General features: G+C 42.0%; 1 protein-coding gene across 1 annotated transcript in view; it reads left to right on the forward strand.

The window, feature by feature from the left end:
* Positions 1-15,163, forward strand: part of PITRM1 (pitrilysin metallopeptidase 1) — a 33,490-nt gene extending 18,327 nt beyond the window's left edge. The window contains exons 14-27 of the mRNA XM_018569675.1: positions 1,225-1,363; positions 2,661-2,777; positions 3,693-3,822; positions 4,617-4,737; positions 6,148-6,224; positions 7,057-7,222; positions 8,339-8,439; positions 8,959-9,079; positions 10,132-10,197; positions 10,655-10,767; positions 11,715-11,840; positions 11,929-12,074; positions 13,443-13,545; positions 14,905-15,163. Of these exons, the coding sequence (XP_018425177.1) occupies positions 1,225-1,363; positions 2,661-2,777; positions 3,693-3,822; positions 4,617-4,737; positions 6,148-6,224; positions 7,057-7,222; positions 8,339-8,439; positions 8,959-9,079; positions 10,132-10,197; positions 10,655-10,767; positions 11,715-11,840; positions 11,929-12,074; positions 13,443-13,545; positions 14,905-14,998 (1,620 nt within the window). The 3' untranslated portion in view covers positions 14,999-15,163. The remainder of the gene's footprint in view (positions 1-1,224; positions 1,364-2,660; positions 2,778-3,692; positions 3,823-4,616; positions 4,738-6,147; positions 6,225-7,056; positions 7,223-8,338; positions 8,440-8,958; positions 9,080-10,131; positions 10,198-10,654; positions 10,768-11,714; positions 11,841-11,928; positions 12,075-13,442; positions 13,546-14,904) is intronic.
* The last annotated feature ends 3,257 nt before the right edge of the window (positions 15,164-18,420 follow it).

The following is an 18,420-nucleotide window of genomic DNA, read 5'->3' on the forward strand; positions in this document are numbered from 1 at the left end:
CGGCTCAGTAGATCAGGAGGGGTGCGAACACATACCGGGTTCGCTCTCCTCTCGATCCTGTCACGGCTCTCTGCCGTGACAGGGGGAGGGGCTGGATTCCCCTCTCCCCGCTCCGATCTGCCAGCGCTGACTGGCGGAACGGGAGGGGGCGGGTACAGCTGGCTCTGCCTTTAGATAGGCAGAGCCAGCTGTCACTCACGCAGCTGGGCGGATCCCGTCATCTAAGTCGAGATCCGCTCCGGCTGCGGCATCTAAGTATACCGCGAGCTACTGAGCTTAAGGTAATGGGAGGACGCTAGTTTGTGTCCTCCCGTTACCCTAAGGAGAACTATGGGGAAAAACACTGACCCCATAGTTCTCCTTTAAAGTGTTAATGTGTGTTGCTCAGTCATTTTACCACATTACATGCCATTTGCTAAATAAATGCCACCACAGTACACAAATGTGTGTTGCAGTATGGCACAGCATCATTGTGGCACTCTTCTGTCATCTGAGGACACCAGGCAAGTGATGGAAGTGATATACTTTCAGTGGCAAATCTCAACAAGAGAGGAGGGAAGACATACTTTTTAATATAAAGTTTAGTAACTGAAAAGCACAGAGTAACATGTATTAGTGTTACCAATTCTGATTTGTAGTTCTGTTTAGTTAAAACTGGATACTAATTCCTTGTGGCTTTGTTTTACCATTGCTTTGGGCCCTACCACATAGAATCAGTGGACTACCCCCTTTTTGATACTGCTGATAAGCAGGAAGCTTATTGCTCCATCTCCGTTTTATTTGTATGGTTCTGCTGCAAACATTTTTTACCCGAAGTGATGTTTCAGGTGAAGTCTGACCCGGTCAGCCCCAATCATCTTGCAGCATGTGGTTGTTGGGTTGGTGTGGAGTAAGTTGGGAAGATCTATCTGTGATGTTAATACACTGAAGTCTTAAGCAGGGTCAGTTTTTAATTATATTGAAACTAATGCATTTTTGTATTTGGAGGTGTGATCACTCAAACCCCATAAAGGTGACTGTTGCGATGTGCGGGGAACTTGCTTCAAATGTATGATTTTGACAATGCAGGGCACAGTTCTAGTCCGGCATGTGGTCAGGTGGTGTAAATGTTAAGTAATAAAGCCACATTCTGGATCATATAGGTGTGCTAAGTACTCTACAGTTATCCTATGACCTCACTTATTATCCATCTTTGGTATCATCAGTAGCTCTCCTGTTTTCCAGAACAACCTGCACAGAATGGTATTGACCATGAGTCCCGATGAAGAATACTGCAAGAAACAAGCAGAGCTTGAATGTGAAAAACTAAATCAAAAGGTCAATGCTTTGTCTGAAGAAGACCGAAAACAGATTTATGAGAAAGGTACCTAGCTAAATGACATGTCTATACACATTTTAAAGTCTCTATCTACCCAAAACTTAGTTTTTAGCTATAGAGTGTGTCAGCTCCGGCTTCTTCTGTGGCTCCGTTTCGTAGGTCTGGCTCTGTTTCTGCCTATCCTTCCGCCTTTTGGTTGTTCTTTTGCATTCTGCATAATAGAAGTTAAAACACGGAAGAGCTGGACCCCTTTATAATGGCATAAGCAGGTCTGTAGACAATCTCCCAAGCCAAGTCCCAAAATTTAAGAAACCTTAATATAGTATTACTATCCATCTAACAGAATTAAAATATGAGTTATTTCTTGCATCCAAAACTGCCGACTTGTTGTGTCTTACTGTTTCCTCCCGTAGACCTCCACAACTCTACTGCGTCCTTTAGTGAAGTTGAGTTCAGCAGAAGGGGATTGGTGAACGTTGCAAGGGGCACAGAAAATCAATACTCTAATGTCCGTTTTCCCAGCAGACCTCAGGAGGACTCCTCTGTGTGCCGTGGGGCGGGCAGCAGGAGAGAGGAATCGGCTAATTGCGGTTTTGAATTTCTAGGACTCTGACCTGTGAGAGTCTATTAAATAAAGTAGGAAAAACAGCCCTGTGATTCTTGACAATGCAGAAACATGGACATCACCGTCGACCGACCCCTCCCCCCCCACCCCACCCGACCCCCAACCGCTACCACAAAAAAACATAAATCGCTTACAAGGGTGGAAATGTCCTTTTAAGCTTCTTTACAGGAAGATGATTACTTTCAGAGTTGAGACTAGTGACAGGGTCACTTTAACACCTTCAGGAATCTGCTTTAACCTTCAATGAGCTTTAAGGGAAACAGAATTTTTGATACTGTCTGTACTGATGAATAGTTTGGGGAACACAGATCATCAACCCATCCTCCCTCCCCATTCTTTTGTGACTTTGCATGTTTGCATAGTTTTGTTGGTCACTATTCTTTGATTGTTTCTCCTCAATCTGGTAGTCAATTTCAGCTTCCTGTCCTAAGGGTTTAGCCTTCAGGGGAGGAGCACATTTTTTTATTAGTGTCTGTCCTTCCCCAGGGGTCTGCTGTGTCCCACAAACAACTCTTGAAAAACTGATGTTATAGGGAGTACAAATAATCCAGTTTTTGCAGCTGGTCTTCAGTCTCCTAAGCTTTTCTAACCGTAGCATGATGGAGGTCCTAGTGTTGCTTGTAACTGAGGAGTACAACGTTGGCATTACTTCATATTCCTTCAGATTTTTATTTTCAAGTCTCTTATTTTAAACTTATGTTTCTATCTATATTAAAGGTCTAGAATTACAGCGCCTTCAAAGCGAGCCTCAGGATGTCTCATGCCTCCCTGCCCTTAAAGTTTCAGACATTGAGCCCACCATCCCATACACAGAGGTGGAACTGGCATATGCAGGTTCGTAAAGCATTCTGATTATATTTGCTATAAACAATTTATTAATGGAAAATGTATATTTCTATTTAAGTTTGATCAGAAAATGATTGAATTACTTTTTTTTTTTTTTTCTTTTTACTGGGCACTGGGCAAAACCCTGTTTTCACTTTGATTTGTTTTTACATAGGAGTCTAAAGCCTGTATCATAATGGTGCTAATTGACAACCCTCATTAGTCAGGCGCCAATGCCAGTTTTTATATCTGTATGTCAGTATTCATTTATAGCCTAAACGCATGTACAACTTTCACAATTGTGGAAAACTCCTTTAAAACATGACTGCACCTAAAGCTGGCCATACACTGCTCAATTTTCAGGCAATCCCTGCAAATCGGCCAAAATTTGAGATGTAGGTGGCCCCGTCGGCCCCAGTCAGCTCAACAAATTAAACCAAATAGGAGATGTGTGAAAAATTGTTGGCCGAACAGATTCCTCCTTTCACTCTGTTTAGCTTGGATAGGGAATTGAGCAGTTTTAGCCCACAACCTTGACTAGAAAAAAACAAAACAAATGTGTATGGCCAGCTTAACCCCCCTTTTTTTTTTCTTGGGTGTCCTGTGAGATGGAAATCAGTTGTGCTGATAAGAAATGTTGTTTACAGCAGGGGCAACAACCAGTCCATTTTGACATATCTGCTTCCAGATAGGAAGTCAGACTTCCCGCAGCTCTCAGCTCTTCTGTGCAAGTTGTTGTGCTGAAGGCTGTAATTTGCTGAAACCGGAATCCCTCTTTTTTTCAGTAGATTGAAAATAACAGAAGTGACTTAGTTCTAGGCAGATTGGCTGATACTCTCAGGTATTGACCGTCTGCAAATCTGCCTAGTGTGGTCTGGATTTTGGTTTGCTTTTCTTTCTGTGAAACATGTTTTTATCCCACAGGTGAGGTTCCTGTCCAGTACTGTGCTCAGCCGACAAATGGCATGGTGTATTTCCGAGCCGTCTCAAGCCTGAACACACTTCCTGAAGAGCTAAAGCCTTATGTGCCCCTCTTCTGCTCTGTTGTCACCAAGTAAGTGTCTTTAGGTCAAGTCACCGTTTGAGTGTCTTATGAAGTTAAGTTGATCTTTATATGACATGCTTGCTATGTTCATGTGAAGCTTTTTGAGTAGTTGTGCTGATCATATTTAGGGTGGCTTTAGAGAGGGGAAGCCGGAAGTTATTGTATGAAGAATTAAACATTCAGAAGATTCTCAATTTAAGGGAACCTCTCGGAATAGAAATATGGGCAGTGTTGGCCCATTTTTTTTTTTTTTTATTGAAGCTGCAGTCTCTGTGGCTGGAAGCTGATCCTTTTTCTATTACATAGTGAGTTACTGACTCGCAAGCGTATATGTGCATATGTGTAACACTCAATACATTCTCATTATGAAATATTTTTTTTTAATTTTGATCATCTTAATTATAATCTCCTTTTACATCAACATAAGGTCATACTTTTGTCTCGCATGTGACTAGAAATTTCAGGATTGCCAATGTTTAAGTGTGGATTATTTCACTGAGTAAATGGCATAAATACAGTCTTTCTCTGAGCAGTCATTGGTTGACACAGCAGACCTCTGGACTATATACCCCGCCTCTTTAAATTATGGACATTTGGATAAGGAGAAGGTTATCACTCATCTTTATGAGCTTTTTGCCCTGCACAGGGAGTGAACTCCATTTTCTTTGGAGACTTGCTTATCATGTATAAGAAGTATCAATACACTTTAGTTGTATGCTGTGGTGAAAGGATGCCGCAGTTTTTCTATTGTTCTCAGTTAATCCATTTATTCTTTGGTGACTGATTCATCTGTTTTTTTGCAGGATGGGCTGTGGTGTGTACAATTACAGAGAGCAGGCCCAGCAGATGGAGTTGACTACTGGAGGTATGGGCGTCTGTCCACACATTGCACCAGACGACTCCAATCTGGACACGTATGAACAGGTGAATTTACTTAAATAAAGCTCACGCAGCAATAAATCATACTTTTTTTTTCTTCCCCTGACTACAGGAAGTAAGCTGTAAAGTCAACAAGCAGGTGCATAGATGTATTTTTTTTTTCTGGTCTTCTCTTGAGGGCCCCAGGAGCCCCTGAACCTCTGACTGCAGACTGAAGCATTTTTTCTCCACTGGCATTCCACAGCTCTGACTGGTAGCTGAAAGCCGCTCTTTGAATAATGGGTTTTGGAGTTGCCAGGGATGTTTAGAGAGGAAAGGCAGCTTGACTTCTTGCACACGGTCTTCCTTTTAAAGCTTTACAGTGGGGGTAGGTTTACTTTAAAGCTCAGTTTACCCAGTGTGGTTATGTCAGATGTTGTAATATGTCAGCGGGTTTATCATGTGGAAATTCTAGCAGCAACGTATTAACGCAATCCTGTGTTGACATTAGACAACAAAAGAGATAAAAAAAATTTAATGTGTGCCCTTTTCTTTTCAAACCTCACAGGAGCCCCCAATCCTGGAGTTTTCAATATACAGATAATCTTCCGCACTGCAGTCAGAGCTCCGCCATCCTGCATTCCTCAGTACATGGCACTGTGCTTCTCTGAGAGGTTTTACATTGAGTGTAGGAAGGGGGAGGAAGGGCAATTCCAGATCTGACATCAGAGCACAAAGCTGAAAATTTGAATATTAAGTCTCTCAGATTTGGGGTTCCTTCATAAGAACCCCTGTGACCTTACTTTAGCTTTCATCACATCTTTTGTTTGGTACACATTAATAATGCTTACTCTCACCACTACTGCTATCATTATCTCAGGCAAGGAAGGTTCACTCTTCCAGCTATATTTTCAATATAAAATCAATGGAAGCCATGAAACTGAGATTGCCTGGGCCTTTCCATATGGGCTGTAGCAGTTAAAGCCACTTTTTGAAGCCTCTGAAAGAGGTGGAAGAAGGCGGTGGGTAATTTAGTTGGGTGAACTTATTTAATCAGTGTGCGCTTCATTCAGGTACATGGCTGTAAGTGTTTACTTATTAATAGTACTATTTAGGTGATACTTATTGTTCATGCTTTTGATTTAAGTTTTTATATGAGTTTTAGATTGTATGCTTCTGGACTCATTCCCATTGTGCTTGGACATGCAACAATTCAGTTGCAATGCACAATTTACCACTTTAGAAGTCTGTCTCCTCCTTGATGGAAGTAGTGATGAGCCAGAGATCCCAAGGGCAGTGCTGTGCTCTAGCATGCTAAAATCTCGTTAGGTGCAGGCAGCAGAGCATGAATAGAGACTCTCTCAGTAATGCACACGGCCAACAGGTGAACTAGAAAACACAATGCAGACCTGTTTGGATTTTTTTTGCTTCCCTTGAAGTTCTTATTCAGGTTGACTGTTTCCCTTTTTCCACTAGGGTGTGCTGTTTTCATCATCTTGCTTGGACAGGAATACTCCTGACATGATGCATTTGTGGAGTGAGATATTTAACAGGTATGAAGCATGAAATGGCAGGAGGCATTATTACTTTCAGCCATGGTGGTCCGGTATTGCATAGAGCCCAAAAATGATCTGTGTTCAGAAAGTGAGATCGATGTGTCCATTTGCCTTATTACCTTTTTCCTGTCACTTTCCTGTGACGTGTTGGTAAGGTTGTTATACTTACATGTGGGACCCATCGCACGCCTCACTGGATCAAAACCTTGGAAAATCGGGTGGGTGCTAAAATGACAGCAGATGCCTCCACAGATCAAATCCGAGTAGAGAGAAGTCACTAGTACTCCAGCATGAATTCTAGTCAATGTTTATTGACTGCTATAGTGTCACATCATTCAAAGCGACATTTCAGAACCACATGGTCTCTTCCTCAGGCAAAACAAAGAGTGCTAGTGACTTTTCTCCACTCTGAGTTTTTTAGGTCAGGTCACACCACTTTAGCACACATCCTCCATGATTATACAAATACATTTATTTTGGAAAAACTGTTTTTAAAAGGTAGATTTAACCAAAATTATATTTTTTCACTATGGGTGGGCATTAGTAGGTTAATTTGCATATCTCCGGTTAGCAGCAAGATATCAGCCATGGTTTTCTGAAATGGTAAAATAAGCTGAAAAACACAGCACTACACTTTATTCTTCAGACATTGCTTCTTGCTATGTACAACATTGCATGCAATGCTTAGGCTCAGCTTATTATATCTTATTCATTTCTACTGATGTGAAAACCTCATCGGCTCAGACAATGCCTGCAGAGCTCTTCTACATGCAATATTCCTGGGAACGTAGTCTTGGTTTCATTTTGTACCTTTTTTCATATTTTTTAGTCCTCATTTTGATGATGAAGAGCGACTGCGGGTTTTGATGAAAATGATTGCTCAGGATATGTCCAATGGAATACCAGATTCTGGACACCTGTATGCACAAATCCGTGCGAGCAGAACACTCACACCAGCTGGAGAACTGCAAGAGCTCTTCAAAGGAATGGATCAGGTATGGAGACCTTTAACTGCACCCACACGGAGTCTAGAGGCCTTTATGGCAACCACATTGAGACTGTAGGCCTTTACAATGTATGTGCTTTAAGGACGAACACAGAGATGCAAAAGCATTCATTGTTTATTCCTTTCCCTGGGGAGCACAGCACAATGGGATTGTTTGCTTTTGCTTTTTTTTCTTCCCTTTTTTGACTTTTAGTTTTTCTTGGGGATGGGGTTTTTCTTCTACTAGAAGATCTGTAGAGTGTCTTCTAAGTGAATATGATCTATCTCTGACTTCAGAAAGGTTTCCGTGAGTCATGTACATACTGAGAATAAGCAGGTTTATCTCCAGACAGCCGTTAGATTCACACCCTTTGTATTCCTTGTATTTCAGTAGCCTACCAGCTACACATTTCAGATGATCAATGAATAAAGGGTTTTTACTGGTGCAGTCACATGGGAAATATTGTTCTTGTAGCCAACATGCTTGCAGGTGCCATGCCCATGGACAAAATCACAGAGAAAGGGATTGTCTTCAACATTGTGTAGTGTTAAAGAGGAACTCTACCCATACATTTGAAATAACAACAAGCACACCTTTAGAAATGTTTAGTAATGACAATCTACAAACAGATACTTTTAGATAATTGCCAGCTTTTGTGTTCTTTGCATTCCTTATTTTTCTTTTCTTCCCCGGTCTTCTCGCAGTGGCCATTTTTACTAAGGGCAGATTACTAGATCTCCCTTTACTTCCTGGAACTCTGGCACATGTGACCAGGACATGTGGCCATGCACATCATCTCAGTGTAGTAAAATGCCTTTCCTTGAGATCTCATGAGATTTCCCAGCAAGGCTCTGCTAATGTAATGTTCCCAGGATGCCACGCTTGGGCACATTACATCATTTGTGCCAAAGTGGACCAGGAAGTGGGGAAAAAATAAATATAAGTCTTTTTGGTTAATGAATGTAAGATGATTTCATATCAGCATGCATATTTGCATGCTGATGTGATTTTTAGTGAAAGGGGGTAAAGGCCCACTTTAAGTGTATAATTTTTATTTTGATCAGCGTTTATTATTGCATTAGATTGAAATGCTACAATTTACCATATGCAATGTTCTTAATATAGGTCAGAATGATGAAACGGATAGCAGAGATGCCTGATTTGGGATCAATACTGCGAAAGCTGTCACGGATTCGCAAATACTTACTGTTGAGTGATAGCATAAGGTAAAAATGTAAATGGACACTATCACAGTATGATATCTGTTCTCTCCCTGTTGTATGTCAGAAAACTAGCCGATATGGCTCTGCCTAAAAGCACACCCTGCTTCAAGGATGGGTCTTGTGACACTGCTTTTTCATACATGCCCTCTAAATATGTTATAACTGCTTTGCCAGAAAGTAAAAACTGCAGTTATCTTTTTAAAAGAACAGCCCCCCAAAAGGTTACCATCTTTCAATGCTCAAATTGCCTGCAGCTCTCTGGGTTTCTGAATGAGAACTACAGATAACATCCCACATCTGCTATAAAGGGGCTGAGCCCTTCCAGTTTGATTTTTCTCCTTTTATTATGGTCTGGAGAAGGCTGTAGAAGTGACATTCTATGGCAACACCAAAAGCTCAGATAGGGAAATTCCACTGATGGTATCGGTAAGAAATTCAGCGCATCTGAGTTAACCTCTGCTATAGAGTACAGGTAGCATTATAGTTGCTTATATCCATTACTATTCATTTTCTGTCCAACAGATGTTCCCTGAATGCCACCCCACAGCAGATGACAGCAGCTTCGAAGGAGGTGGAGCATTTTTTGGCAGGAATTCACAGGAATAAAAAAGAACGCAAAGCTATCCGACCTCATATTGTTGAGGTATTTTATTATCATTTATTTACAGGATTTATATAGCACCAACATCTTGTGCAGAGCTTTACAAAATAAAGAGAAGACCGTACAAGAGGGTTGAAGGCTCTTCCTTTTGAGGGCTTACAATATACCCCTTACTTTTATATTGTAATCCCTCAAATGAGGGGCCTTCAACCCTCTTGTACTGTATTGGATTTGTGTATAGTGAAATGTATAGTACACAATGCATGCTTTCTCAGAACATTGATTGGTGGAGCAAGCAGATTACTGGGGTATTAGCCCAACCCCCAAGGGGGCAGATGCTAAGCAGCAGGCTATGCCGTGCTCTTTTGGGGCTCAGTACAAGGCTTAGGGCTCATGTCCTCAAAAGCACTCCAAAGTTGCAGTAAAGTATTAAGTATACTAGAATCTACTGGACCCATATATTGCATACTAGGGTTATTTTTTAGTATTTTATTACTGATCTGGCTGATACCACGGCTCCTTTCTTCTTCCTTTTTTTTTCTTCCTTTTGGCTTCCTTTTTTCTTTTTTTAGAGAGCCTGTCAAAATATAAATATGGATTTTGCCAATTCTGACTTGGCATTTAAAGATGCAAGCTCCAGGGCTAGCCCTTGCTGTGCTGCTTATAAATTACTGACATGGAGCAAGAATACAGGGTGGGAGTCCTGATTTTACTGATGTATAGTGGTGTACGCACTTCTATTGTAGACGTATTCTGGGTCAATTACTGTAGTGTAGCAATGAAGAAGGTACCTGCTCCCGAGCTTCTACAAAACCAAGGTAGATGTGGCTGCTCCCATGTTTTTATCCAGACAGGTATCCTTTAACCTCATGTGGAAAATCATTTCCTTTTACACCTTTTTGCTTCTTATACTGTAATAGAGCTCTTTTGTGTTTTCCACTTCTCTATTCTTATGTTTGCTGTGGTCAGCTCATGTAAATTATATAACATCACAGGTAATGGACTTCAGCTAAGTAACACACGATTATACATTTCTGCATGCACCTATAGTAGAACAACAGTAATGATGATGGTTTGTCTGTTTCATTCTCTAGAAATCCTTAAACCCATCAACGTGTGGAAATGAAGTTTCAGCGAAATGCTCCAGAAAGCTGGTCCGTGTACGTAATACAGTCTAAGTTGTCCTTTGCCTAGTTGATGGGACTTGCATTCTCTGCAGATTCCTGTATGCTTATCCAATGTGTGATTTCTAAAGGTTGGAATGACAATTGAGCAGTGAATGTTCTACAATAATTGTTCCTGTATTACCAGCATCAGAAAAAGTATGACTGGGCAAAGTATAAGATGTGAGTTTGTATGTCCAGTGTGAGCCTCAGGAGGAGGAATATATTTTTCAGATGCCTTTGCTACAGTCCAATTCCTTTCACCTGGCCCACCAGGGAGAATGTTAGATGTGACCCCAGACAGTTTTATTTTTACTCAGGAACTGGGTGTACGTCTCTGTCCAGTACTAGTGTGTACCAAGCTAGTTTAGTACAAGTTCACACACAGTCACAATCAGTCTCAGCATATGTTATCATTGTTATGTATGCTTCATGTCTTGTTTTTTTATCTTAGGACCCTACTTTCAAGCCTTGCCAGATGAAGACACACTTCTCTTTACCATTTCCAGTAAACTATATTGGTGAATGTGTACGAGCTGTACCATACAGTCATTCAGACTATGCCAGGTAAAAGCCTTCACTGTCTCCCTTCTCTCAGTGTCTGAGGGTTTACTAAATCTGACCATACACTTATGACATTTTTTTCCTTTAGCCTGCAGACTGAGCAAAAGAAAATGACCAGATTCTCCCTGCCGTTTAGCATGAATGGAGGAATCTCCCCTGTCAGGCTATTGTGTTCCGGCAGCCACCGCTGTCTCAATACACGAACAGTGACGGCCGCTCATTGATTGTTTGGCTGACAATTTTTCCACCCGGCTCCTTGGACAAATGTCGGGTTGTGTCAGCTGGGCCACACATAGCAGTGTATGGTCAGCTTCATGTTACCTCACTAGTTAGAGCAATACATAAAATGTGACCCATCCATCTATACATTTCTGGTTGTTTCCTAAATATTGGATTAGGTACTAGAGGTTTATTACACTATGTGTGTCCCATTTGGATATGCCGCTAATGTATCCCACAATGGTTCAGAGTATCTGGAATCATCCCCAAGGTCTTATGTCTCTGATACAGTCATACAGATGCACACTGGGGCAAATTTATTTAGAAGCCAGAGCAATATGTCTTCAGATTGTAGGAGTAAATTCAGACATTCAGGAGACAATGTTTAAAGCAAGTCCAATGAGTAGAACACGGAGACTCCATCCAAATTGGAGGAATTGAACTAGTGACACAAACATTACATCATTTGGAAAAGGGAGAGAGGATTGGGCAATAACGCCCCTCCTTTCCAAATGTACTCATGTGGCCCCCATCATGTAGCATGTCCTATTATTATTTCTTACTATTGTTTCCACCACCAACACCAGTCCTTATTGTGAATTGTGCTTCTCCCTTGAAATGTAAAAAATATGACGTTTTAGTGACCTTGGGAGATGCTGGAAAAAACTATTCCTTTCTTTTTCAGATTTTATTTTACTGCTAGAAACAATCTTTTTTATTTTTCCCCTTAGCCTTCGCATACTGGCGCGGGTCATGACCGCTAAGTTTCTCCATGGTGAGATTCGGGAAAAAGGAGGAGCTTATGGTGGAGGCGCCAAGCTCAATTTTGATGGCATTTTTACCTTCTATTCCTATCGGTGAGAAGACGTTTGTTTCTTAGCATGATACTTTGTTAAATAGATTTTCTGTTTCTGGAAACCAGAGCTAAACATGTTATACTTTTAGGGATCCAAATTCATTGTCGACAATGTCCAGGTTTGATAAGGCAATAGACTGGGCGAAGTCTGGAAAGTTCAGCCAGCAGGATATAGATGAAGCCAAACTCTCTGTGTTTTCGGCAGTGGATTCACCTATTGCACCTTCAGACAAAGGTACTTTGAGCTTTCACTGTTTAAAGGAAAACTATAGGGTTAGGGCTTTCCACCATAGTTCTCCTTAGGGTAACGGGAGGACACAAACTAGCGTTGCCCTGTCACCCAAAGCTCAGTATACTGCGAGCTACAGCTCGCGGTATACTGAGACGCCGCAGCTGAAACGGATCCTGACAATTATGTCTGGATCCACCCAGCTGCGTGAGTGACATCTGGCTCTGCCTATCCAGAGGCAGAGCCAGCTGTACCCGCCCTCTCCCCCGTCCGTTCCGCCAGTCAGCGCTGGAGGATTGGACAGGGGAAGGGGGAATCCAGTCCCTCCTCTGTCACGGCTCTCTGCAGTGACAGGATCAAGAAGTGAGCGAACGCCGGTATGTGTTCGCTCACCTCCCGATCTACTGAGTCGACCTGTGACAGTGTGATTGTCACAGGTCGGCTAGAACTATGAGGATGAGTGAAAATCACTCACCTCATAGTTCTCCTTTTTAAAGTAACCCGTCAACCATTTTTTAACTTCTAAAAGTTCATGTGCTTTCTATGATCGGACCCTACAGGATCCCATTCTAAGTCAGAAAAAATGTTCTCTGTGCACCTATTTTATAACTGGTTTTACATTATTGCTAAGGACTTGACTTATGCTAAGCTCTGCCCACCTGTTACCCCCTTTGTCTGTAGGGAGCCATATGTAATGTTCGCCCTGTTTAGTAGTGGTGCACAAAGATTGTGCCAGGACTGCAAAATCTATTCGACAGACACAAACAATAGTCTACCTGTTTCTAATGAACTAAAACACCTTAAAGTAATTATTTAAATATTTTGGACCGAGGTAAGGTAAGTTATAACCCGTCAGTTTATTTTGCCATCCGTCTCCCATTAGGGAGATTCACTTCCTCCAAAGTGAGGGAAACCCCTGGTTGTCACCAGAACTAGTGTCCCCAGTAGATTATTTCCCCTGTATTCCTGTTCTGGTGTCACCTCAAGTGTTGGATTTTTTGATATGATCACCAAGACCAATAGAGAGGGTGAATCTCCCTAATGAAGACAGACCCGATGGGTGTTATAATCCCTCACTCTAAAACTAAAAAAAAAAATGGCTTTAGCTCTACTTCAAATGATAAGTGACCATATGATCACAGCTTCCTAGTCTTTAGGTCTCCTGAATGAGATTGTCATTTCCATTTTTATTTATTTTTTATTCTTGGAAGTAGATCAAACCCAAAACCATGTTATTTGGCAATGATGACTTGTGTGGACGTTAATGGTATAGGCTCACCTTCAAATGTTTTCTCTTTTGAATGTGCAATGTAAGAATGTCACATGTTCCCAGAATCCTTTGAGCTATTTCTTTCTTTTTCTGATTTATTTCAGGCATGACTCTGTTTCTCAGTGGTATAAGTGATGAGATGAAGCAGAAGCACAGAGAACAGCTGTTTGCTGTCAGCCACACAGACCTGGTTAATGTTGCCAGCAGGTAAGTTAGTTCTTATAAATAATTGTCCCAGTGTCATTCCTGATCAGATCTTTACACGTCCCTTACTGGACCCCTGAAGAGGAATTCGGATAGGAATAATTAAACCCGTGGTCCTTTTTTACACTTCGCATATATTGTATCCGCTGTCTTGTGAACACTCGGTGAGCCGTAAGGCAGAGTGCACTGGAGAACAACAGGGGATTATACATACAATTTCCAGTACACCAGGCTTGGTTTTAAATGAGTTTTTTCTATAATGTATCTGTAGTGTATCCGGCAAAGGGTCCGTAGTAGTGCTGCTCATCCTTAAACCAGACTGGATATGGCACAGAAGTATAGGGCCCCAGTATCCTTTTAGGGCCGGTTCACACCACAAAGAATGGCACATTAGTGCCTGCGTTCCGGTCCAGCGCGATCTGCAAAAATAGTGCATGCAGCACGCGTTCAGGTGCTGACGATACACTGTGGGCGGGGGGCGCAGCTGCGGTGCCATTGACGGCCCCTCCTGCCCCTAAACGCAGGGAGCTGGGCCGGTTTGCGTTCCAGAGGCACTGGAACGCATTCTTTGTGGTGTGAAGCGCCCCTTACTGCAGTTACCCTTTAGGACTACTATGTGGAAATCTGTGTCTTGGTGAAGCTGAGATCTTCTGAACTAAAATATATTCTTATTAACTATTTCTATGCACATTGAAGGGCCCTGGAAAATGTGAGGAACTGTTGTGTTTGTGAAGTCTTTACTTTCTCTGCATAGCAGGATGCAGGGTAGTAGAGGACAAGGGCAGCACTGGGAACCAAGTATGACTCTGCTGCTTTGCACAGTGCTGTCTAATACTGGGAGCTTACGGAGTAGAGGAGTGAACAAGGGGGAGTATACAAATTAGTATTTTCTGCTTGTGGTGTGCTTTCTCTCTATATATTTTATGGTTCTGTTGACAGATTGATACACTGTATGGGTTTAAGCCCCTTTTATGTTGCTGATTTGTTTTAGTTGAAGTTCAGACCTGAATTACAAATTATAGGGGTTCAAACTATTCCAATAAACCATTAAAAAAACAATTTTGGCTGTAGATATACTGTAGATGTAGATATAGATAGATGGATAGATGTAGATATACTAGACCTGCAGTATAAGTCCTAAACCCTCTTGCAGATGTATCACAAATATGGCTTGACAGAATTCCAGATTCTTTGGCAGGTTGAAACGTCTCCCGTTTATGTATTTTAGCTCTTTATTTAGCTGTTTGCCTGGAGTGCAGCTGTATATTTTATCATCTGAAAGTTCTACCTATGTGCAATTGTTTCATGATCACCACTGGAATACTAATATATATATATATATATATATATCACCTCTTGCAGGTATCTAGCAGTGGGACAGTCCACCCGTGGAAGTGCTGTTCTTGGGCCCAAAAACCCGGGCATTGCGAAAGATCCATCTTGGATTATTAGATGAGGTTATTCTTCAATAAGAAGATCAGAGCGATAAAATGTCTAAAGCTTACTAGTCCTTTTTAAGGATATTTATTTATAAGTGCTTATATTGAGTCCTTTAGATATTGTATTTTTTAAAGTCTAACATTTTAAAGCAAAACTCCACTTTTGTTAAGAAAAATAAAAGTTTCCCTCCGTGTCCATGTGTTTGTATCTATGGCAAAGATTTGATCAAACTTTGCTGTGGATCCTTAACGGCTTCTGTTCTGTAAGAATTGTGATAGGCTATGCCAGTGCATTGTGAATACAATACTATCACATGATCGGGCCCAGGTTATGATAAGATGCATCACATCCCAAAAGCAATATTTGCAAGTATCTGATGCCTATATTGTGACCTGCAGTATGTAGACTGGAAACATCGGTGACCAGTTATAAGAGCAAGGGGTTGAGCATTCCAGGAAGTATTTTATACAAACTGAGCAAAGTTGCCAAGAAGTCAGATTTAAAAAGAATAGAATAGAAAATGATGGCTGACTGCAGACAGAAATGGAAGGGGACCATTGACCTAAACAGTGACTTCTGTAGCAGTACATTGATTTATCAACAAAACTGGAGTTTTCCTTTTAATGCGATGCCAAATAATAACAAATAAAAACCTATGATGTGGTCTCTATGAATGTGGTGTTTGTGTAGCTTTTTAACTCTGTAGTGGAAAGGCCTATGTTGTATTTCTATAACCTATTCAGGTGTAGCAGCATACTGTGAGCAGAATGTTGAAGATATCTGACTGGTAATTGCACATCGCCACACCTATGTGGACCTTAAGAGATTGGCTGCTGCAGCAATAAACAGTTGGCAGTTTATCCATAGCAGAAAAAAACACAAATAGCAGCACTACAATAATGTGATTGACATACGTGATATATTAATAAAACTAGCAAGAATGGGCCTTCTCCACAATGGGCAACATTGGAGTATTTGCGATTTATATTGAACTGTTTTAGTATATAAGCTGCATAGAGTGGGAATGGTATGGAATGTGGAGGGGATGAGAGTGGTTAGTATGTACACGAGAGGAATACACAGGGTATGATGGTGAGCAGTAGATGCAGAAGGGGAATGTGGAGGGGATGAGAGTGGTTAGTATGTACACGAGAGGAATACACGGTATGATGGTGAGCAGTAGATGCAGAAGGGGAATGTGGAGGGGATGAGAGTGGTTAGTATGTACACGAGAGGAATACACAGGGTATGATGGTGAGCAGTAGATGCAGGAGGGGTATGAGAGTGGACATAGGGCATAGGAGAGAAGTATGAAGGGTATGACTGTATGTGCTTGATTGGAGTGTGTGACAGTATGTACTGGAAAGGAATGCAGAACAGTATGATGCTGTGTAGGAAAGGTGTGCATAGGGTATGATGGTGAGTATTGCGTGTAGAAGTGATGGCGGAATGCAATATGTGTAAGAAAGAAATGAGAATATGATGGCAGGCAGTACATGCAGGAGTGCAATGTATGATGACTGGCAGTATGTGCAGGCAGAGGAGTACGGATTGTAGGAAGGTGAAGAGAATGTGTAGGAGAAGAGTGTCTAGGAAATCGACAACTGAGAGTTGGGTTTGAATGAGTAACTCAATGGCCCCTTGAGCTACAGTAGCCACTAAACAGTGGCATGCACAGAGGCAACAACGTAAGCTGGGGACAGCCCGGTCTACAGTACTGGCTTTAGAACCCAGAGGCAGTATCTCTACTGCCAGCTGCTGCTGAGATGGTATACATTGTGTGCGGATGGGAAAGTAGTGCATTGCCCAGAGCTACTGCCAGGAGAGAGAAGACTGTCAGGCGTTGATAGTTTTGATTAGGAGGGATTTGTGTGCAGGGAAGTGAGCAGCTGGATGTTGTTTAGATGTCAGGATGGGTGAGGAAAGGTGTTAAGGAAGGTCAGTAGTGGTGGTGGGTATGTGGGGGAGCTGCTCCGAGTCTGCAGGAGGGATAGAAGGGGTGATTGTGTTGGAGTCTGCAGGAGCATAGTAGGTGCTGAAGCTGTGTTACTGGAGAACAAATGCCAAAAGTGCCATCTTCTGGCCGAAATAGCGGTGCATCCATAGTTTCTCACCTGCCCGCTGTGTCCCCAATGATAGCGCAGCGTCCAGCACGGAGGAAATAAACGGTCACAGGAGGCCGAGCAGTGCAGGGGGAGAGAGCGATGTGAGCAGCCGGTGTCTCTCCTCCTGCACTGCTCAGCCTCCTGTGACAGATTAGGAGAGTGGTGGTGTGGGGGCGGAGACCGCTGTCACAGGAGGCTGGGCTGGTGGTGCTCCCGGAGGAGGAGTCAGCTGTCAGAGGAGATCAGCTCTCCTCTCCTGTGAGTGTGTCAGAATTGAGAGCGGGTACAAGCAGTCAGTGATCGCTGAGTGTAAAAAATTGAAGACGGCATGTTTACTGTGTGCCCAAATATGAATGAATGGGAGTGATCGACATCACTTCCTGTACATTGATGATTGTAGACATGGTAAACATACTCTCTCCACAAGTTATGAATGAACAAGAACACTCAGTATAGAGGATTCCTGCTCATTTATAACATGGGCTGCAGAAAAAGAGATTGAAGGCTCTGTGTCCTCCAATCTCTTTTTCTATTTTACAAAGGAAATATCAGGGGTCTGTTTAGCCCCCTAATATTTCCCCAGCCAGAGCCCCCGACAGTAAAGTAAAAATAAAAAAAAATTGAAAATGTTAGGGAGAAAAAAGAGTTTCGGTTTCGGCATGACTTTTTTTGTCATTTCAGTGCACATCTAGTCCTGACCACTGCAGACCGGGAACATAACACACGAGTGGCAGTTTCGCAGTTGCTCTGACCCAGTCGTCGGCCATCACAATTTGGCCTTTGTCAGTCGCTAAAATTCTTACGCTTTCCCATTTTTTTTTCTGCTTCCAACACATCAACTTCAGTAACTTTGTTGCCTAATATATCCCACCCACTTCCAGGATTCACGTCCACCTCAGTGGTTGTTATAGATGACTGAGATGTGGCAGTGGCATATACACAGTGAGCTTTTTCTTTTTAATGCAACATAGAGCCCTGGTGCCAACCTGCAGCCTCACAACCCTAACAGTCAGATGTGGAAGAACTGATTTTTAAAGGGACTTTTGATCCCTAGCAGCCATTTAAAAACACGTCCCGCTTATTATTTGGTTACTGTTTTCTGACACTGCTCAAACATGGCTTCTTAATACAGTCAGATCTTTCTTATACAAGTGAGAACTCATCAAGAACTGCTGAAGTTTGTGTCAAAGAAAAGCGCTCATTAAGGTACATTTATCTTTCCACTAAATTATTGTAAAGCATGGAAATTGAGGGACCTCAGAACAGGTTAAAGTGACACTAAACTCAGGCGTTAAACCTTAAAAATGCATTCAAGTTCCCTATCTATTAACGA

Source organism: Nanorana parkeri, unplaced genomic scaffold, assembly GCF_000935625.1.
Source record: "Nanorana parkeri isolate BGI_ZX_2015 unplaced genomic scaffold, ASM93562v1 scaffold1378, whole genome shotgun sequence".
NCBI lineage: Eukaryota > Metazoa > Chordata > Amphibia > Anura > Dicroglossidae > Nanorana > Nanorana parkeri.